The following is a 23,125-nucleotide window of genomic DNA, read 5'->3' on the forward strand; positions in this document are numbered from 1 at the left end:
AAGCGAACTAACAATCTAAAGTACAAATTTCTCTCTTAATTATTAAAGATTTTTTTTTTTTGCAAAAGTACTCGAAAGTCAGTGTTTTCAGTTAATTTAGCCCAAAACCCTAAATCAAAGAAATGTAAATCAACCACCTAAAATAATTCATCTTAAAACATTTTTCCTCAATATAAACGTATTTTCAGTGAGGATGCTTACACAGACAAACCTTCGTTAGTACATGTTTTATTTGGAATAAATACCTTAAAATCATGACGAAATGCCAGCGTAAAAAAATACATACAATAAAAGAGGTATTTACATGACTTATTTGTGCACAGCTAGATGGATGTATACATGGTATACAAGGCAGCCCATGCAGGCCGTTGAACTCTTTTGCTGTACTAAAGTGCAAAAGATAAATAAAAAAAAAAAACATCAAAAATCATTCCAAGTCATACAGGAACCATCTTTTAGATGGACAATATGGTCTCTCCATAGAATCTCACATATGTATATATTTAACTGTATGATGCAGTACAGGAATTTACACTAAGCTCACCAGGTTGGCATCAGACACAAAACCATGGTGAGACTTCTCTTCTCAAAAAAAGAATGTGTTCTTAAAAGTGGCAATAACTTAGTGACTGTACCAGACAGGGCTTGATTATAGCAGCTGCACCTCTGGCTCACTGGAAAGAGACGATACACTAAATAAAAATGCAATAATACGAAGTTTACTGACTAGTTTCAAGATTCAAAATTTATAATCGGTGATGCTTTACTTTGTATTTAAATGCCTGATCATCCACTAGTTGTTTGTGTCACATAACGGCTGCCAATCTAGGATGCCATGGAGTTATGATTTTTTTCCACAGCAGGTAAAGCCAGACAGTTTGTTTGGCTGCACAATTACTACAGGGCAGGTGAGCACACTTGGAGAACTCCAACCACAATTCTGTAGCCAAATCAGGTTCCCAAGAGAAGAGAACAACTCAGACAGTGACCAGAGGAGAGGCTCAAATCAGGTCCCCAAGAGAAGAGAACAACTCCCTTCACAGATGGGGACCTGATTTTAGCCTCTTCTCTGGTCACTAAATGAAAAGAACAGGTCCCTTCACAGACAGTGACCAGAGGAGAGGCTTAAACCAGGTCCCCAATTAAAGAGAACAACTCCCCTCACAGACAGTGACCAGAGGAGAGGCTCAAATCAGGTCTCCAGGTCTCCAAGACCCTGGTGCTATGTTAAACTCACACTACCTGCTCTGCCAAGAGTGCCATGCTTGGAATGAGGGAGAAATTGGTTGCAAATGGCCAGCCTTTGTTCTGCAGATAGAAATGTAGCTATAGTTAGATTTAGCCAAGATACAAAATGCAATTTACATTTCCAAAATTAATTTGGTGAATAATTCAAGTCTTATGTAAACACAAACGTTTGTACATTGGGAGTTTTTTAGCCATTTGCTTTGCTTGGCAGTCTGAGTGTGTCCCAGACTAGCCAAGCAGTCCTAACACTGTTTACATGTATCTAGTCTCTTACCAGCCACTCTCAAACCGTTTGTGACGTCTATACAAACCGGATGTCAAGAGGACTTGCAGTCATTGGGCAGTTTCTGTGCCTTTCTTCTTTCTTTCATTTTTGAAACCTGTGGAATGTTTCTTGACCCTGATGAAAATCTGCATTGATGTTCGCCTATACAGCAAAATATTCCTTTCAAAGTTTTTATTTCTCTCACTTTACCCATCCCTTTTTTTTGTTTATCGTCTCAGTGTCACTTTCCTGTTGCAGACAAGGCGTAAAACAAGATGCACCAGAACAAATGAAGTTCCGGATCGTTTTTTTTCTTTTGTGTTCATTTGTTGTCTGTTTCTTGAGTATACCATTTGACAGTCCACAAAATGAGTTGATATAAGACCTGGAATGTCATTAACAGGGGTTTAACAAACAGAAGTCCAGCTCCTGTGGCTTCTTCATACCTGTACAAAGCTCTCTAGTCAGCAGCTTGCCTGCTTCGGTGACACAGCGCAGGGGGCGCCGCTTAAAGCCTTTGCCACAGCTCTTGGAGCAGGGAGACCACTCTCCCACATGCCACAGTGGACACGGGTCACCACATATCTGTAGTGCGTTGGGCCTTTTGGCAGGATCACAGTCCATTCCAGGAGTGCCATCTCCCTTAAGGCACTGTATCAATCTTCTCTGGAGGCCATTACCACAGGTCACTGAGCACTCCTCCCACCCGGAAGCAGTCCACCTCCCAGGAGCTGGAGCCTCTTTGACATAAGCTGGCATTTTTTCATCGAGGGAATTGTCCTCCTTGCCAGGCCCTCCCTCCTCAGCAAGGACACTGTTTTCAGCCCGAATCCTGCTTTCCTTCTTTAGCGCCTTGTCCTCCTTGCTTTCTCGTTTGATATAGTACGAGTAGCGGATACGTGGAGGAGTCAGCTGACCCACAGACAGCACCTCTACAGTAAGAGTCTCACCAAGTGGCCTGACCAGATGTAATGTCTCTGTTTGGCCACCTGTTCCGCTGTAGCGCAGCAGGCTACCTCGGACCAGGATGTCCCGCTCCACAGCTGACACCACATAGTTACCGTTAAGAAGGTACTCGCCACGGCTGTTTTTGACAGCCAGGTAGTTGTCATCACTCACTTTGCCTTTGTAACCGCGCTGGCGGATGTCGATGTTGGCCGCACCCACTGGAAGCATGACAACAAAGTTGTAGCCATGGCTGTGGAGAGACAGGAATAGAAGTTTAGGAATATACTGTGTACTTATATATTGTGAAAATGTTCTAAGAAACATTTCTGGGGTCGGCTACACCAACAGGGTTTATACCTAGTTGTAATCTAAGTAGGTTGTAATGCCGGGGTATGAATTTAAAACTGTTGCCCCAACCCAACTAGTCATAAACCTGGTGTCAATTTATTTTTAGTAAGAAGCATAAAGTCCAATTCTCCAGTGGTTAATCAACTGAAACATCATCATGCCAGTATATTTACATTGGTTTTGTAAAGAGGCCTGAAACTTTCTTGCAGTTCTTGTTGTCTCCCCCACAGACACCACATTTGTCAAACTTCCTGTTAGAGCCAAGTTTACTGTCGCAGCCCGCCTTGGAGCATTTGCCCTGGACGCAGACTCCTGATGCGTCAGGAGAACATGGAGTTCCATCCACAACCTGAAAAAACAACAGAAAACAGTTTAAAAGTTGCTTCCAATTGCAAAAGAGAACACTGCCATAGTATAAACTAGATATAGTAAGTTAAGAAGGCGCAGCTCAAGAAGGACTTAAATGTGTCTCCAATCTGCACTGTAAAATTCATGTACGATTTACTAAGGATTACAAAGTTAGTGTCTGTGGGGTAGCTATTAAATAGTGTAAATGGTCAACAGCTTAGTCCTATTAAGGTTTGCGGTGGGTCCGATTTACTGAGTGAAAGGCAGGAAACACCACGGACTGCTCGCCAGTCCATTAAAAAGTTTAGTAACAGATAATTCTGTTTAATAAATGAGGACAAACATACAGTAGTTAACGAGTTTGGTGTTACTGAACATGAATTCTTCATGTGAACATGGGATCTAAATTATCCTAAATCCAACTGCTATAACAACTGTGAGGACACTTCCGTAGACGTGATTTGCCTTAGTGATCGGTATGAGCCAGCAATTATGGCCTATGAATAAATATGTAGGGAGTTTCCCCTATGAGGCAGTCATGCTGTCAAAAAGATTGCAATGACATTTAAGTTCAGGGCAGTAGAGCAGGCCTTAAGATAGGAACATCGATTACACATAAGTAATGTATGTTTTTAACAACATATTTTTCTTTTTAAAAAAATTTAAGATTTTTAAAAACAGCTACTTTTTGTCCAGTGTGGCAATTTCTGAAAACATTGTTTTTTTTCGTGTAGACAGGTGAAACACCTTTTCAAAACAACTGCATGCCTGTTACAGTTTAGTAGGTACTAAAAAGGCATTCAGACGAAACAGCAGGAGACCCTGTTCTGTTTTTGTGCCCACTATTAATACATTTCATTTTACGTTTACTTTTTAACATATGTAATAACTGTGTGTTTACACCATCTGGAGAAACCTAATGGATTACAAATTCCACAGTATTTATGTCAAATATGGTGCATTGTTGTAATATATTGCGTTTACATGTTCATGTCAATATTTTAACTTTGTTTCAGAATTTTTGGAATATGTGTTTGGATTAAAACATTTTTGGGAATTCTTGTGTGACTGGGCTTTACAGGAAACTGTGCTTTAAAAGTTGCATTTACTGTTGGTTATAACATCGTCAATGAACCGACAGCTGCTGGTATATTTTTGTACTTATACATTCATTTAAGTAATTACTCTAATTATCTGTTATTTAACTTACTACATTTTTCACCATTGTGCACCAAAACCAAACGCTTTGAGTTGATTGTATACTATGGCACTAAAATTATAAACAAAATACACTTCCACAGTAATCAGTTTTGAGTCATTTGCAGCTCAGTAGCTAATAATTTGTGCCCCCAAATTAAAGGCATAACCAAAACGCACATATGACTTAACGCTATGCCTACTGCTCAGATGTCAGTATGGCACTGGATAAGATGATCTACTGGCATCTGAAAAATTTGGATTGTGTTCCAATTTGCCTCCAAACTGGACGATGCTATGAAACATGAAACACATGGAACACATTTTTTCTTTTCTTTTCCTGAGCTCACATTCGCTGGGGTGTCGACCACAACCTCTTCTAAAGCAGGTATTTAGACTCATCAACTGACACAATCACTGATAGCTGCTGTCAGTAGGCACCGAGTCCCCATGTGCCTTCTTATTCTGTGGAGGCTCATTCCACACCTCACCCAGATTATTTCCCTCTCCATCACTATCTCTTCCCTAATTCTTTTCTTTCCTGTTTTCTCTCTGTTCTCACTGACAGCTGTGGGAAAGCTTAGAACATTGGCTTGCCAGCACATTAACCACCGCCTTCAACCCAGTCCCCAGACCAAGTCCCTGTGGTGCCATTTGTGTACGTTACACATTATTAATTGTTTTTTTCTCTTTATGTCTTACACACTATATGGCTAAAAGTATCTGGACACCCTTCACTAGCCTTGGCTAATAGGTGTAAAAAACATATATGCTTCCAACTGTGAGGAACACTTTGGGAAGGCCTGTTTCAGTATGTGTGTAGGAATTCGATAGGACTGCACAGAGCCTTGTCTTCAACCCTACTAATGAATTACAACATAGATTGCAAGTCAGGCCTTCTCGTTTAACATTAGTACCCACGTTCACATGATTTTAAAGATGGAAGTGCCATTGAGACAAAAGAACATTTCTGAAAAGCCTATTTAGAATAACGGAGGCCACAGGGAAGGGGGTCGAGTTTTTGTAATGGGATTTCCAACAAGCTTATGGTCAAGTGTCAACATAAGTTTGGCTGTATAGTGTATGGATCTGTGTTGGGAGAGTTATACAGAAAACAGGTGTGTAGTATTTTCTCATAAATCACTAAAACCTTAATCACAAGAGAGATAAACTAGTGATTCATGAGTCATGAACTGTTTGCAATGACGAATACGTGATTCCTCTTTTTTCCACCCACACACTCACGATACATGTTTTCTGTAAAACTGACCAATTCATGTGAATATATTTTCTTCTTAGTAATCTGAATTATTAGAAATACTTATAAATATTAACGCATGTGTTTCTCACTGAATAGCTGCACATGAATGTCACTTTATATAATGATTACAAATGAGAGCTTTGAAAACCATTTCAACACTTAAAAGTTTCAAATATTTCCTTATCATGATTTTGGAAGAAGAAAACAGGACCATATGATTAGCATGTGAAGGCAGCATTATTTCATTGTGAAAATTGGCAAGAAATGTGAATTCCCTTTGAAGAATGTTACACAATGTGCAGTGTGATTTATACTAAAAAATCATACAAAAATGACTATAAAATATAAAAAACCAAATAAAATAGTTTTAAACCAATTTAAAAAGAAGAAAAACCAACGACAAGCTGCACAATAATCCTAAAACTAAGTAAACATGTATAATGCTTTATGAGCAGAGGATTAAGTTCAAATGAATCCTCACCTTGGGAGCAAGGACGTAGAAGTAGCCAGTTCCATTTGCTCTGCAAATCAGCTTGCACTGGTCTTTAGCAGAGACACCCGAATACTTGGGCACCCACACCACAGAGGGCGTGAGCCGGTTGGTGTTTAGGCTGACACCGTTGAAAGCCTCACACTGCTCCTCTCTGTAACTCTTTCCTTTGGAAGAAAAAGTAAAGTAGTATTAGAGAAGCTTCCTTCAGGTAACATATTAAGCACTTTATTACTTTTGTCATATTTGTGTCCTTTGGTGCAGACAGTAACCTGACAGGGCAGCATATATACTCATGCATATTCACAACTGTGACAATTTCTATATAGGTTAAGATTGCTCATATAGAATTAACTTTCCTATTATAAGGGTAGAAATAATTGACAGACTGTAAGGATTTTAACCGATTTTAGTTCATTTAAAGAAATCATAAAATCCAGGGAAATCTCAGTGTGTAAAAAGCAATACAGTAGTTAATAATGTTGATTAGTTGAAACATTATATCTTATCTTTGTGCCATTTTTAATTATGTAATGATTCAATGTCTGTTTTTATTACACTTGTACACTTGGCTTTATTTTGGTTTTTTATTTATTTATTTATTAGGATTTTAACGTCATGTTTTACACACTTTGGTTGCATTCATGGCAGAATCGGTTGTTACTCATTACACAGGATTCATCAGTTCACAAGTTTAATGTCAAACACAGTAATGTCAAAAAAAGTAAAAATATAATCAACTAGGCATGAACCTGAAAAAACTGATTCAGTCCACAATACTGGCAATAAACCTCAGTTATACCACTAAGATGTGCCTGCATCTTGCCAAAAAAAATAGAACCCAGTATCTTTTCTTCTCAATGGGGGTTTCTAAATACAAGCTATGGTTTCTAATAGGTTTCAGTGCTGCAGGTCATAAACATACTGTATAAGAACTTCAAATGTAATTAGGTACAAGATACACAAGCGATATCTTTATTACTCACACTGGAGGCTCTAATAGGGTTTTAATTACATACTGTATTACTACGTTACAGTAAAGGTATTTGGATGGCTTGATTATTAAAGATGCTTACCAGTATCAGGGCATGGTGTGAGGTTGCATGAGCGGTATTTAACTCTCATACCCTGGCAGTACTTCCCGCCATTCTCTGGCACTGGATTATTGCACTCTCTTTTTGCCGACTGCACCCCTCCACCACAGGTCCTAGAGCAAGGTCCAAATGAATCCCATTTACCCCACTTTCCATCCACCTAGAGAGTAAAAGTAAGAGAGAAAGCAACAGATACAAAGGTGAATTTGTGAAATTTACAATACAGCAGTTCATTTAGTATCAATAACTGATAGGAAGGTGGAAGATACTAAGATGTCAAGCTTGAATAACTGTAGGTTTGATCTTGAACTTTAAAATAGGGTCAAAGCAACCGTTTGGATATGATTAGATTGGGAATTTCTGACACCAGTATAGTACTACAACAATTTTATTATCTATTAATGACATGTCAGCATAGTATGAATTTCTCTTCCTATTTAGTATCGAATACCTTTGAGAACCACTCTTTCCCATATTTTTAAAGTGTTTATTATAGCTTGGTATCGTTTTTGGGTTAAAACTTCAACTGAAGCAACACCACGTTCATATGCAATGCTAACTCTAAATTCATTTCCAGGTAATTAAGCAACTGCCTTGTTGCCTGTTTCATTTACATGATTGTTAACATGATCAACTGCTTACTGAGTATCTCATGTAAACTAAAAGCTTTCTCATAATCTAATTACTGAAGTGCAAGTAAATGCAATTATTGGATTATTGTTATAATCTGATTTATTGTTGTAATTGGACTATGGTGTTCATGTAACACAGTCAGTGTGAAAACAAACTCCTGCTAGTGTTGCTTAAATCAAACAATCAAGGTTCTCTTTAATCTAAAGAACCCTGCTAACAGCCTAAAATTATCCTGATTACAGACGGGGACAGGTGTGAAAATGTCTATATATTTTAATGTGCAGGTAGCTCTCAGTGTTGATTATAAACTAAGCTGTACTATGGTTTCACAACAGTATATTTAATAAGACTGCACTGCTATGGCAGATTCTGTTAAATTATGAATATGATTCTGTTAAATTATGAATATGTCTTCATTTATCATTAATCTTTAATAACTGCTTCATCCTAATCAGTGTAGCGGTTAAGTCTGCTGCCTGGACATTCATTTTCTGGGCAATTTAAATCAGCCAGTTCACTGTTTGCTTGTATTTGGTACATGTAAAGAAACCCTCATGGACTTGTTCACAATATGCCAAATCTAAGTTATTAAAGGCAAGTTTTTCCAGGACCCAGGTACTATGCGGCATGTATATTACCTGTCACAAATCTAACAAATATGATCCTACAGTTGATTTAAACATTCAACAACTCCTTAGATTAGAACCTTGTGTAAAGTATAACAGTCCTAGCAATACTTTGCCCTTTATTATTTTTGCTTTACAGCTCTCAGTGACTTTATACCCATCATTCTATTACTGGACTCCATTTAGATAAAACCTGGCAACCTTAGAGATGTTACCTGAGCACAGGTAATTTCACTAATCACAATCTTCTGTCTATAAATGGACTCTAAGTCTGAGGATTAACTCTCCCCATGTATTGATTATTGTTTTTACTATTTATACATTAAAAGTCATTAGTTTTTAAGACTAATTTAAAGTACCACTTAGTATTCATAGTTAGCCTGCCTATGATCCACATGCTTAAAGCAGTGTGTGCATGTAGATGTCTGTATACATGTAACATGACCCTCACTCACCTTTTTGCTTGGTACCTCCTGCTTCTCTGAGCAAACTCCACGCATACACAGCATGCCCTCCCCACAGCTGGTACCATCCGCCCAGGGGAAGTGGCGTGTCTGGCAGACAGGTTGGCCTTGGGTCTTGCCCGTACACCACAGACGCTGACACGGTATCTGCTTGAGTGGACACGGCTTTGAGCCAGTTCCGAACGCCAGCTCACACTGCCTCTCAAGATCATACGATACTCCAGGGAAAACGTCGGGTAGTGCCAAGGGCTTCTCGGGCTGATCCAAAAGACAGTCACCTGCAGGGATAAACAAGAGCAGATAAATATCATGTTTCAGTCCAGGAAATATTTAGGTTACAAGTTTTTGGATTGCGTTCTCTTAGCTGTTCAACAATGGATGTACTATTGACACAGGCTGTCCAGAATTATAGCCAATCAACAGCAAGTTTACATTAGCTATTTGAAAAAAGCACTTGATATACAAGTTCTGAAAGCAACAGGGAACCAAATAATGAGAACCTAAATTGCTGGCACATATGTCACACATGGACAAACAGTATAAGCAAAAAGGAACAGTGGTATCAAGTTGAAGCCCTCACAAGGATGTATGATAATTTCTTCCATATTTCCTACTTCTGTATGGATTTCTGTTTAGAGGGAGCCAAAATGCCCAACTGTTGTGTATCCAGAATGGCATGGGCAACTCTCTATATATATTAACTTTATATATAAGAAATAAGATGTTTTAAATTGGTTTACATTTTGTCCAGCACCATATATGTCACATAATTAGATTAACAAAGAAGGTCAGAACAATAAAACTTTGGTCTACTTTCTATTAAAAGCATTTTGTATTAGAGAAAAATAATCTTTAATAACATCTACAGTTACTTATGCCATAAATAAATACACCATAAACTTGACCAGATGTCTGTGTTGTATTTGTTTACCTTACATCTGTATTGTTTATTTGGGGCACTGGGGACAAATCTGAATTACAGCTGTAAAAATTCGAGGTACAACAAATAAACTAGACCCTTATACAAGCATTTTAGCACGAGTCTTTAATTTTATATAACACAGGTTCCGAAATGCCCTAAAAAATAAAGCAGTCACTTTGAGCTATATGAGACCAAATAAGCATAATTTGGTTGGCACTGGTTGGAATTATGGGATTCCTCTCTCCTTTGTTAATCAGATCCTATATATACAGTACTTTGTAATGCAGTTAGCACCCGGCTCTAAGTGCATTGATCTGCGTAAAATTAGCCCTCCTCTGTCCAAGACTGGTGTTGTGTAATATGAGAGACCCAGCCTGCAGATAGGCAACTTGACCAGATAGTCTAGAATTAACCTGTCAGTGGCCAAACATTTCTACTAGCATTGTTAGTGACAATACGTAAAAAGACAGATGCCTAACATTACCACCATGACTGAGAAATCTGAGTTTCTGTTTAAACCGGCATGTAGAAATCTTCGTGGTACCACTAAAATCTACTGACAGCCACACCACAACGTTATGATGTCTGGATTCTTGCCCGCAAATCACCAGAATTAGTTGTGAACCAGCAATTGCAATTTAACTAAAGGCAGACATTGTGGTTGGCATAATCTGAACACAGTAACTGCATCCTTTGATATTACCCAGTACCCAGTTTAAATTGTCTTTGAGTCACCAAATTATGTAAGAATGAGAATTAAATAAGGGTTAATGGAGCTGTGCAGCACCAACACTACCTGCTAAGCATTTATGTCTTTAATCATCAGTGTAATAACTGTAGAAAAATGATGAAGGGGCAATTGAAAGAAAGGAATACACCCAAATAATGACAGCCGTCCATCCAACTCACTTATTTACAATCATCCACAACTAGAGGTAATTTTAAACATCAAATCCACCCACTGACGTGTGAATGAATATGGTGTGAAAGAAAACCAAAGTTCCAAGGACGATCCATGAAACTGGGCCTCTGGGGTGCCATTTAAGCAGTTAGTAGTTGGATTGGGAATTAGCAACAACAAAATTACCAAGAAAAACAGTCACCCCCTCCAACTCCCCCAAAAAATATTAAACTTTTAGACTTACCATGCCCACTGTCCAAGAAATCAGTAATAATTGCTGCACTGCATGGAGACCAGGGGCTGGTGCGGTTTATCCGGATCAAGGTTGGCGACATCATGTGATTGTCCTGCAGCTTCCCAAATACATCCTCACATGCTTTAACGTTATCGTGCGGCATGTTGAAAACATGACCTGTGTAAAACAGACAAAAAAAGAATCATCATTTAGCCATGACTTGTGTTTCAATTACATCAAACCCACCAGTGAACAAAGTTCTAATGCTTTGTTTATGAAATCGCCAACACAGCTCATCTTAGCTAATTATCATCTCGGCATTGGAGCCACAGCTATGTAAATTGCGCCTTCGACACCTCCAGTCGCTCCGCCGCATTTCCTTCCGTTGGTTTGTAAATTGTAAATGTGCTTTATCAAAAGCAGGGATGAGACTTCCCACATGGAAATACTCCACTGCAAATGGGTACGATCTTACATCAGCTCGTGCTCAAATCCCTTCATCAGAGCCTGAAGTGGCTCCCACACTGTACTCTGGGAATGGTTTGTTTTCAACCCAATCGTCAAGGGCTGCCAGCCACATAAAACATGAAACCTAATCTGTTATTTCATGCTACTGTTGACACATGTGGTTTAGTGTGTATACTCACCGAGCTCATGAGCGGTGGTGAATGCAGACGGCAAACCATCATCCTCGATTACTGAGCAGCTCCTCTTGGGGTCGCACATAGTGCCGACGTCAGCCATGCCCAAAGTATCACAGGTAGAGGATCCACACAGATCCTGGATCAGATAGAAATTGTCAAGTTAAGGTCTGTGTATGAGACTCAGAATCAAAAGAAATACCCTAATTCCCTGAATGAGGAAATGTTCCTACAGAGTAGAGTACTAGAGAACCATGTTTATCACAGTGATGCTAAACAGGACAACGATGTTACAGTATCTCTGCTTGCAAAACTCCTTAAGCTCATTGCTAGGAATTTACTTACACACATACTTACAGTTAGTAGAACAGCTTTAGTCATAAGAGTATTCCACTGAAATCTCTATAAATCTGATGGCACAGGGCTTTAATTTGGGTAATTTTTATTAAAATAGTGGCAACAAAGTCCCCCAATTACCTTTGTGGTGCGGGATACAAGGTCTGTGGCTTATTCACAAATTTAAAAAATGTACTTTTGCAATTTCAGTAAGAATTAGACTTACTCAATTTAAAATCATGTATAACTGCATGCTGTGAAAATTAAACAATATATTTTAATCTGTTACTCATCAGTAGTAACTGCTTTATTCTGATTGGCATAATTTTTTTTGCATTTTTCCCAATTTTCCTCCCAATCTAGTCGTATCCAATAACCCGATTGCATTATGCATCCTCTCTGCTGATGCTGATTCCCACTTCTGATTAAAGTGAGGCGAGTTCATATGCGGACCAGCCTTGTGTTCCGAGAGCCACACCCTGTCTACATTATCCCTGGACTCGATTGGCGCCATCAACCAGCCAGCAGAGGTCGTAATTGCATCAGTTATGAGGTCTCTATCCTGCTACCCGCCCTGTATGATTAACAAGCTGATCGTTGTTCATATAGCCGCCCAGACTGTCGGATGGCAGAGCTGAGTTTCGAACATACGAGTTTGAAATGTCAGCTCTGGTGTGCTAGCATGTTTTACCACTGCACAACCTAAGCGGCGCGAGGCTAGGATTTTATCACAAAAAAGGGTTACAAGGTTACAGGGCTGACATACTACAAGGGGGTCAATTAGAGTCCACATACTAGAATAATCCACATACAGGAATAAATTAGTTGAAGTGAGGAAAAGTGGAGGTAAAGCTCCAGCACCAATAATGCCTGTTCCGCTACAATTTAGTATACACAGTATGATGGCTGTTATATTGTAAATGTGCATTGTATTTGCTCTGCCATGTCAGAGAAGAAAAAAGTCACCTAAATAAATAAAATAAACTATTTCAAGTAAATGTTTAACAAACAGCTCTTTAATTCTGGACAATTTACCTCCATGTTTTTAACCAACCTCCATCAAGCAGTTAGGTGTAATTGAATAAGTACAACCACATGAAAAAATGACCTGAGAAGACTGATTTAGTATTCCCTGCTGCAAAATGGTCCCATTCATCCAGGTCTGTAAACAACATTACCAAAACCTTTAACTGTTAATGCAGTGACTAAAAGTAATCATGGGAAATTAATAATCCATTGAAGGAATCGTCCCTTAAGTGCTTTTGTTTTATCTAGAGATATTTTACATGTCTGGTTAATACTTCTCCTGTGTTTCTGTGCTACATTAGGTAATAGCTGCTGTAAAATGCAGAATCTTGGGCCAAGAGAACAAAGTTTCCAGCTGACCTATATTTTAAAACCAAATGTCTTCAAATAAGTTTAATTGAAATATTTACCAAACCACACTTAGTACATATAATAATAACAGAGGTTTCGTCAGTGCTGTTACTGTGTAAAACTGATCAACCTGTTAAAGGATTTAAACTGGCTTGTGACAGTCAAGATGTGAGCTGGTAAAAGTTCAGTGTTCGGTGCTTTATTAACAAAGCAGCTTCAAGCTTTACAGCACGGGCTAAATTAAAGCAGAACAGAAATGTGTCAAAATGATAATGTGTTCCCATCTCAACATCCCTGAGATCTTTCAAAAACAGACCAATAGTATTTGTTTACAAATCTGGAAGGAAATCACACTCATTCCAGACTGCAATTCTAATACAGATGCACTGACAGCTTTGTTCAGATGTTAATGTGTGTTATATAAGCTGAGGTTCCAAATCATTATGACAGATTTGTTTGTGCGCTGCAGTCGTCCACCGCTGCAAACCCAAACCAGATGTGGAAGGATAGCTAATCCAAGATAGCTCAAGTTTAAAAGATAACAGTAAGAAAATGTGTTTTTCTCTTTTTTGTTCGTTAAATGTGACGTAGATCTTACATGCTATGCCTCACTTGGTGCGTCACAAGAAATCACACTGGTACATGTTGGCACTCATTGGTCATTTTTTCCTAGCAGAAACATTTACATGATTAAGGGGAAATCTACCAAAACGTCCTGCCCTATTTGGGAATTAGTGATTAATAGTTGTAAAGCAGATGTTGTTCAGTGCTGCTCATTACATTAAATTAAAGCATCTGTAAACCAACTCACTCAAACATGCATGTTTCTTAATATAAGGATGATTCCTTTTGTGTTTTTGTTGTTTTTTTGTTAAACCAGTAGCAAAAGGCTAAAAATCAGCTGATATTAAACAATAACAGACATTTCACAGTAATAGTACTGACACTGCACAGTCATGGTGTTAAATACAATAATTAACAATAAAGGAAATGTCATCTCTCTGGAGAACTCAAGTCACCTGTTAGTAGGTTTAGACTACCGACTATCATCCCCTGCTGTCCTGGTTGGCAACATAGGTTTGTCAATAACATCAAGAGGTTTTTTTCAGCCATTAAAGCCTCTTAGCATTTAGTCCAGTGGTGCCCACCACTGCTGAGCAGTGCTATCAGCTGGGCAGGCATATTAACATACATGATTGGCTATGTCTGACATATAGCTGCCTCTTAATGATGTCTCATACAAAGCCAAACTGCCCCAGCTAATAGCACTGGTTAAACCCCACTTTGTTCCTTGTACCCTAAAAATTACAAGCATAGCTGGACTTGACTTGACCTGCCTCGCAAAACACAAGGAAGACAAGCACTAAGATTTTACAGTACTGAATCCAGATGTTAGAATGATTTTTATCTGGCTTTGTGAAAAACAGACACTAAACCCCATATCTGAACTAAGCACCTTCATCCAGTCCTTCAACATCCTTTGACTTGTCCTTTCTGTGCCGGTGCTAAAATACTGGATTTTATCTTAATGTCATTCTTGGATTGTAGCCCATTTGTACTAGCATGAGAATAAATCTACCAAGGATACCACTTGGTCTGGACAGTATCCTGTTGCTCTGGAGAGTAGCACATGCTAGATCCTGTGAATGAAAATGTTGTGTTTTCCTGATGACCAAGCCTGAGCCTTGCCAGTCACAAGGTTTTTACATCATCAGTTTCAAAATTTGGCCCAAATGAGTCACTTATGAGTCACAAGCCTAGTAACAAGAATATACAAAACAAATCAAAGAGAGAACTTGACCTAATAAGATTTTAGAGCATATGAAGCATGGTGGTCTTGTGTGGTTAGAATAGCTGTCAAATGTGATATATATCTTTCAAACTGGCTGACCAGCCATGCAAAATTCATCATGGTCACCTCTTTAGACAAGTGCCTGTTAAGATATCACACCTATAAAAGTATCTACTGACCGCTCTATTTAGCAGTAGGTGTTAGTCTAGTTTTAACAGGGTGTCACAAAGTTTGACTTAAGGTTCTTAAAGCAGGTTGTGGGTAAATGTTCCCTTAATGTAAGTGATTAGTATCAAATGGCCAGCACCACAGTAAGGTCATTTTAAACATCTCATGCATAAGCCCACCATTTCTAGGAAAAATGCTTAAGCAACACTTTTACATAAACTTTCGCTGCAAGTATGACATAATTATGTCCTCTGAGATCACCTCCATGCAGTTATACAGGATGTAGAGCTCAGTAAAACTGGAGTTAGTCACCAACGTAATGGTAAAATTACATATTTCATACAGCCTTCGCATGCTTGGTTCAACACGTACTAAAGGGCCTCTCAGAATTACTATGGAAGTCCCCCCAACGGCTGGTTGCCTAGTGACTGTAAATATTCTGTTTTTCTATTTTAAAAACAGGTCACAAGATATTATGACACCAAGTGTAATAAACTTTACAAAATACTGGCAACAGTTCGGAGAATGTATACCAATCTAAGAGGTAGTGAGCTCTAGTCTGGACATTCTTAGTAGGTCAATTACAGTGTATCACAAAAGTGAGTACACCCCTCACATTTCTGCAAATATTTTATTATATCTTTTCATGGGACAACACTATAGAAATGAAACTTGGATATAACTTAGAGTAGTCAGTGTACAACTTGTATAGCAGTGTAGATTTACTGTCTTCTGAAAATAACTCAACACACAGCCATTAATGTCTAAATGGCTGGCAACATAAGTGAGTACACCCCACAGTGAACATGTCCAAATTGTGCCCAAAGTGTCAATATTTTGTGTGACCACCATTATTTTCCAGCACTGCCTTAACCCTCCTGGGCATGGAATTCACCAGAGCTGCACAGGTTGCTACTGGAATCCTCTTCCACTCCTCCATGATGTCATCACGGAGCTGGTGGATGTTAGACACCTTGAACTCCTCCACCTTCCACTTGAGGATGCGCCACAGGTGCTCAATTGGGTTTAGTCCATCACCTTTACCTTCAGCTTCCTCAGCAAGGCAGTTGTCATCTTGGAGGTTGTGTTTGGGGTCGTTATCCTGTTGGAAAACTGCCATGAGGCCCAGTTTTCGAAGGGAGGGGATCATGCTCTGTTTCAGAATGTCACAGTACATGTTGGAATTCATGTTTCCCTCAATGAACTGCAGCTCCCCAGTGCCAGCAACACTCATGCAGCCCAAGACCATGATGCTACCACCACCATGCTTGACTGTAGGCAAGATACAGTTGTCTTGGTACTTCTCACCAGGGCGCCGCCACACATGCTGGACACCATCTGAGCCAAACAAGTTTATCTTGGTCTCGTCAGACCACAGGGCATTCCAGTAATCCATGTTCTTGGACTGCTTGTCTTCAGCAAACTGTTTGCGGGCTTTCTTGTGCGTCAGCTTCCTTCTGGGATGACGACCATGCAGACCGAGTTGATGCAGTGTGCGGCGTATGGTCTGAGCACTGACAGGCTGACCTCCCACGTCTTCAACCTCTGCAGCAATGCTGGCAGCACTCATGTGTCTATTTTTTAAAGCCAACCTCTGGATATGACGCCGAACACGTGAACTCAACTTCTTTGGTCGACCCTGGCGAAGCCTGTTCCGAGTGGAACCTGTCCTGGAAAACCGCTGTATGACCTTGGCCACCATGCTGTAGCTCAGTTTCAGGGTGTTAGCAATCTTCTTATAGCCCAGGCCATCTTTGTGGAGAGCAAGAATTCTATTTCTCACATCCTCAGAGAGTTCTTTGCCATGAGGTGCCATGTTGAATATCCAGTGGCCAGTATGAGAGAATTGTACCCAAAACACCAAATTTAACAGCCCTGCTCCCCATTTACACCTGGGACCTTGACACATGACACCAGGGAGGGACAACGACACATTTGGGCACAATTTGGACATGTTCACTGTGGGGTGTACTCACTTATGTTGCCAGCTATTTAGACATTAATGGCTGTGTGTTGAGTTATTTTCAGAAGACAGTAAATCTACACTGCTATACAAGCTGTACACTGACTACTCTAAGTTATATCCAAGTTTCATGTCTATAGTGTTGTCCCATGAAAAGATATAATGAAATATTTGCAGAAATGTGAGGGGTGTACTCACTTTTGTGATACACTGTATAAAGATGTGTCATTATACCAAAGTGTCCTATACTTGGTTTCCAATGTGCTCATTACTTTATATAATAAAGTTACTTCACTATTAATGGAAAAGTTGGGTACAATTTGAAGGACCACACAAAATTAGATGGCCAAGGAGACATGCTGAATGAAAAACCTCAGGATCCAGTGGGTTAACCTATGGGTTAACCAAGTTTCACACATAGTAGCTATGGTTCCTAACCCTAGTGGCATGATGGTGCAGCAGGTAGACCTGGAGATACTAGTGACAAAGAGTATCAGGACAGAGGTGGTGCTGAGAAGTGAACTAGGCTGGAGCCAGTTGGCAATCACTTTGTACAGCAGGTCAGTTAGGGGTTCGTCTCTCTAACTCTTTCTCTCTGGTAATGGAAAACAGGCTTGTTCTAAAGACATGGGTGGGATTCTAGGATATGAGATCCTATACCCAGAGTTTAGAGTGGTTGGAAGAAGGTCCCCTAGAAACCAGACACCTTGTATCATATGTGATTGGTACAGATGCACAAACGATCTTTCTATACCATTTTTTTTACTGTATTTGATGAGAACTTGATGATAAGCTTCAGTGTGACAACCTTTTCTTTTACATTATTGGAATGACACAGGACTTCAGCTGCTGAAAAGTGTAGAATATCAGGTTGCATGTTGAGAGTTCTCAGAGGAGGTGAAGCTGGGTTTTCTGTTTAACGAGTCTGTTTAACTCGTTTACGAAGTAATGTGGAAAAGTTACAAACATTTACTAACAAGTGTTCGCAAAATTCAAATGTATATGTAATTGACTTGGTTGTTTATTTTTTCCTGGTTAAGATTGCATAGATTGGAATGTTGGACAGGGAACTCATCCTGGATAATAGCTGGCAGCTATGACAGCTTTAACTTTCCTAGAAAGGCTCTCCACATAATGTTGTAGTAGGGAAGAGTTGGAATTTGAGCCCATTTAGTCACAAAAAAGCATTTATTAGTTCAGGCACTAATGTTAAACAAGAGGCCCTGTTTATATATGATGTTTAAATTCATGACAAAGATGTTTAATGTTTAAAAGAGGTCAGGGGCTCTGTGCAGGTCAGTACAGTTTGCCTACGTCAAACACTCTAAACCATGTCTGTATGGACCTTGCACAGGGGCACTGTCTAGCAATGGGTTTTAGCAATGGGTGTTGCTAATTATTAAAAGTGGTGCCAAAATTCTACTGTCAATCTGTTTAACTAAGACTAGATGTTAGTCAGCTCTGGATTGAGTTTTGGATCCAAGTTTGTGTATGTAGCCTTACACTCCTGGCTCTCCCAACCCCCTCCCATCTCTGGCCTCGAGAGGATATCTGCACTCCAAAAACGTCAAAGCATCTCTCCATCTTTAAGGAGTAAAGACTGCACTAACTGCAGGAATGCAGAGAAGAACACTCTGCACTTTGGCTCCCACACTTTGCTGTCTCTCTGTGGAGAATCAGAGCTAAATCTCTGAGATCACCAGCTCAGGCCACATGTGACTCTGAGGTGCTCTGCTGAAGGAAAAAGAGTTTTGCTCGTTTTGGCGTGTGAAGGGCTGGCCGAGCGCCTGCACATATGGGCGTTGCTGCACAACAGCTGACAGCGAATGCTGACTTCAGTTTAAGTGTCTTAGGGGTGAATCGGTGCAAAGCATGGCATTTCAAACTGTGTTTGCTCAAACACATGAACTATAGATGTTGAACATTTGAATTCTGGGCTTTAGGTTTACCACCCAGCTTCTGAGATAACTTACAGACAATATGCATTAAATTTACTAATGTGCAATTTACTAAATAGACTCTGAGTATGCACTTAACATGCCAGAATCAGTAACCACACCAGATGTGTAAACTGTCTGTTCTGCTTTTATACCAGAACAAATGTGTTTTACCCTGTTATCATCCTTATATTTTACTCTTGTCCTGGGTTTTCTCTTCCTTCACAGACTGACAGCATAGATAAGCTCAGTCTAGTCTGTTTGAAGTGAAACTTAAGAAAAACACAAGCTGCATGGATAATTTGTGAGTTTTCTTCGGTGCATACAGACTCACACGCAGTTGCTATCAGAGGGCAGGAGCCTACAGTCATAGCTGACCTTTGACAAATAACATGTCGTAAAGCAACGGTGATACCCTGGGGGACCGAGAATTAACTGAAGTGGATGCTCTTGTTGCAGCCTGTTCATTTTGCAGCAGAGACACATTTCACACTGATTAGTTCAGAATTAGGTCAGAATTTTGAATTTAAAATAAGTTCAGCAAGTTGCTACAAAGTGTGAACTATATATCAGCCATTTTAAATGTATTTATAAAAGTTATAATTTTTCATTACTGTAATACTGTAATAAATTTTTTTACAGTGCTTTATAGAGGGTTGCCAGATACCACTGTACAATTACAGCTTGTCCAGTGTACCACTTGATTTAATAAGTGAGCTGGCCAATCAACCAATTTACCTAATTTGTTGCAAAAAAATAGATTCAGTATAAAAATCTGATTTAGGGGACTGAAGGGGGTTTCATTAATAATATTGTAATTTGCCCATTTTAAATATTTCACTATTTTATTAATTTAAGTGAATAAAAAATTAAGATAGGTATTCTGACATATGTACTAAGGCTGATTTATCATTCTGATATGATTTATGGTAGCTGACATCTACATGCCACAAAAAGGGGACAAGCTGACCAATTAATATGGCAAACTGAAGTTGCACTAGTTCCCATTCCATGTTGGCAACTCCAGCATTTTTATTGATCCAGCCAATTGTTATTACGTCACGTGTCTTTTCCTCACCTGCTTGGTGAACAGGATGGCCGTGTCCCAATACTCCGGGTGCTTGTCGCTGTTCTTGTTCAGCTTTTTTTGCCAAGTGCAGAAGTTGCGCAGGGTCATGGCTGCGTTGCCGGTCACCTTGGGCCCCTTATCCTCCTCGTCGATCACCACGAACTTGACCACTACTATATTGATGGGGTTCATTATGCTAGGATGCTTGTAAAGACGCGCAGCCACCGCCAACAGCGTGAGCACGTAGTGTTTCAGGTCGTCCCCGTGGAACTTAGCCATGGACTCATCGGCCACCACGAGAGTCTCCACATACCGAGGCACCGAGGCGAATCGCTTGAGGCGACTCTTCCCGGCGGGCAAATCGCCCTCGTTCGTTTCTTCTAAGTGTTTAAACTTCTCCAGGGAGCGTGTAGCATCCGGAGTCGGACCACCATCCACTCCGCATCGCGACGTGCCATTGCCATACAGCTCGGCGTTGGCGCGCCGCCGGAGAAGGTGTGCGCTTTCTGCGCTCCGGTGCGCGCTTAAAGATGATGACTCGTCCTGTACAGGCTTGATAAAATACTCCCATCCATTGTAACCAAATGCACCTTGCAGACCGTTGCACAAACTAAGCGCCACGTATGAAAGAGGGTCCTTGTTAACGATGCCTGCGTAAAAACAGCGGTGAAGGTCCGTGCGCTCGGACCAACCGCCCATGTCCTGGTCTATATTCGTGGACAGCGCTGGTGTCATGAAGCTAGAATCCGCTTGCAAATCGAGCACAAAATCCTCACCGAATGCACTGATTTTGAAAGCCACTTTTTCCTGCGATGCTTTTTTTTCAGAGCCGACCACATTGTTCTGCGCAAATCTGTGATGATCCAATCTGACCGGTTCGCACAGCTGACTCTGCATGGAACGCGCAACTTGGAATTTAATACATAATACATTCACAAAAAGCAAAGCTCTTGTGAATAAAAACATGACTGCTATAGCCTACTCACCGAGGTGATCAGGACTAAAAGCTTATTCTAAATGTTATATAGTCAGTTCAATGTATCAGTAATCTGAGGATAATCCAGATGGCGCGTCCGAGCTCCACCAGAGCGCGATGCATTCCCGTCCTGCACCAGGATACTCTAGCGTCCCTCCACGTCTGCCGGCTTTATGAAAGCGCGTCATGTGTAAACAGCGCGCGCCTGTCATTTTTTGGAGGGGGGGTTCCGGTGCGCTGATTGGCTAATGTCTCGCGGTTTGCACCATCACTCTGGCGCGCGCTGAGTTAGAGTGGGGTTTCCTCCCACACTGCGTGTCCGGCCGATTCTGCAGCCACAGACAGATGATAGAAAAAGTTACCATACATTTATTTTTTAAACATTTGCATCGTCCAAAAGGGGTGGCACGATGGCTCAGTGGGTAGCACTGTCGCCTCACAGCAAGAAGGTTCGGTCCCCAACCTGGGTTCGGTCACCTGGGCGGTCTGGGTCCTTACTATGTGGAGTTTGCATGTTCTCCCCGTGTCTGTGTGGGTTTCCTCCAGGACCTCCAGTTTCCACCCAAAGATCTGCAAGTGAGGTCAATTAAAGATACAAAATTGTCCATGACTGTGTTTGACATTGAACTTGTGTAACCAGGGTGTGTAAAACATTATTAAATAAATGCAGTGGCGTAACTAGGAGCTCATGGGCCCCAGTATATATATGCTGCATGCTGATAGCTGATCAGAATGAATTAAAGGTGGGTGAAATTAAATTAAAGTGAAGTGAGTTCATGTCGGCCCCCTCCCTGCCATGGGCCCCAGTGCACTTGTCCCCCCTAGTTACGCCCCTGAATAAATGAACATTGTCCAAAAACTACACCCAAGAGGAGTGGTGGCCGGTGAGGCGTGTCACAAGGGTCATTTATATTACATTTACATTAATCATCACGAACGTGTTTTGTAGGCAGCGCAGTAATCCTGGAACCTGGATTCCATCATTGTCTCTTTCACTGTTTATGGAAACACTAACAGTGTTTGTGTGGGCTTCCTATGTGTAGGCCCACTCTGGCTTTCATTCACCTCCCAAAAACAGGCAGTAGATGTATTGCCATTATAAGTAAATAAATGTTAGTTTTTTCTGTTTTCTGCACCAGGATCAAAACGAATCACTGAGCATGATTTGTGTAACCTGAATAATAATTAAATCACACTGAAAGGAAACCACAGAGGAAAATCATTCATTATGTCCAGTAACTGCTTCGTCCTAATTAGGGACACAATGCGTCCAGTGCCTACTCCAGCAATACCCTATATAGACAAAAGAAAATGGACAAAAGTACTATCAGTTTGGTGGTAACAAAAACATGGCGGTAGGTATGTTGGCTACTCTGAAAAAAGCCTGGGTGTAAATGTAAATAAGTGAGTACATTTCTGATGGCCCGCACACGACAGTGGTCTTGTTTAAGTCTTATTTTTGCCTTGTGCACAGTATTCCCAGGTTAGGCTTCAGAACTACTTCCACCCTGAACTGGATAAAGCAGCCACTGAAACTTAATTAAATGAGTAAATGGAAAATATATTTTTGGAAGCATTAGCACAGGTTTGGCCAGTGGCAGAGAAGTACAGTGCCTAAGATTTATAACGGCTTATGAAAGTTTTGTGGTCGTGATACACTAAAGTCATTATTTATTGTTCTCGAGTTTGTCACTGTATGGGATCACTGTCTTTCAAGCTCGAATTCAGCTGTCCAGTGGTCAATGCATTGTAAGCCATTTTGGCTTATACAGTTATGTAACATTGCTCTTACTTTGTGACTGCAAACCACAGTAAAGGAAAAAAAACTGAGAACTTCATTTGAAGTACTTGGTGGCTTCTCCCTTATACTAAATGAACATTGACAA

The 23,125-nt window shown here is 40.3% G+C and overlaps 1 protein-coding gene across 1 annotated transcript; it reads right to left on the reverse strand.

The window, feature by feature from the left end:
- Positions 1–212: 212 nt before the first annotated feature.
- On the reverse strand, positions 213–21,364 carry adamts15a (ADAM metallopeptidase with thrombospondin type 1 motif, 15a). The gene is made up of 8 exons (XM_062988291.1): positions 20,273–21,364; positions 11,628–11,760; positions 10,990–11,157; positions 8,914–9,200; positions 7,182–7,359; positions 6,097–6,272; positions 2,983–3,158; positions 213–2,711 (listed from the first exon to the last, which is right to left on the reverse strand). The coding sequence occupies exons 1-8, from the start codon at positions 21,227–21,229 to the stop codon at positions 1,910–1,912; spliced, it is 2,877 nt and encodes a 958-aa protein (XP_062844361.1). The 5' UTR covers positions 21,230–21,364; the 3' UTR covers positions 213–1,909.
- Between the last annotated feature and the right edge of the window lie 1,761 nt (positions 21,365–23,125).

This window comes from Trichomycterus rosablanca, chromosome 26 (genome assembly GCF_030014385.1).
Source record: "Trichomycterus rosablanca isolate fTriRos1 chromosome 26, fTriRos1.hap1, whole genome shotgun sequence".
Taxonomy (NCBI): Eukaryota; Metazoa; Chordata; class Actinopteri; order Siluriformes; family Trichomycteridae; genus Trichomycterus; species Trichomycterus rosablanca.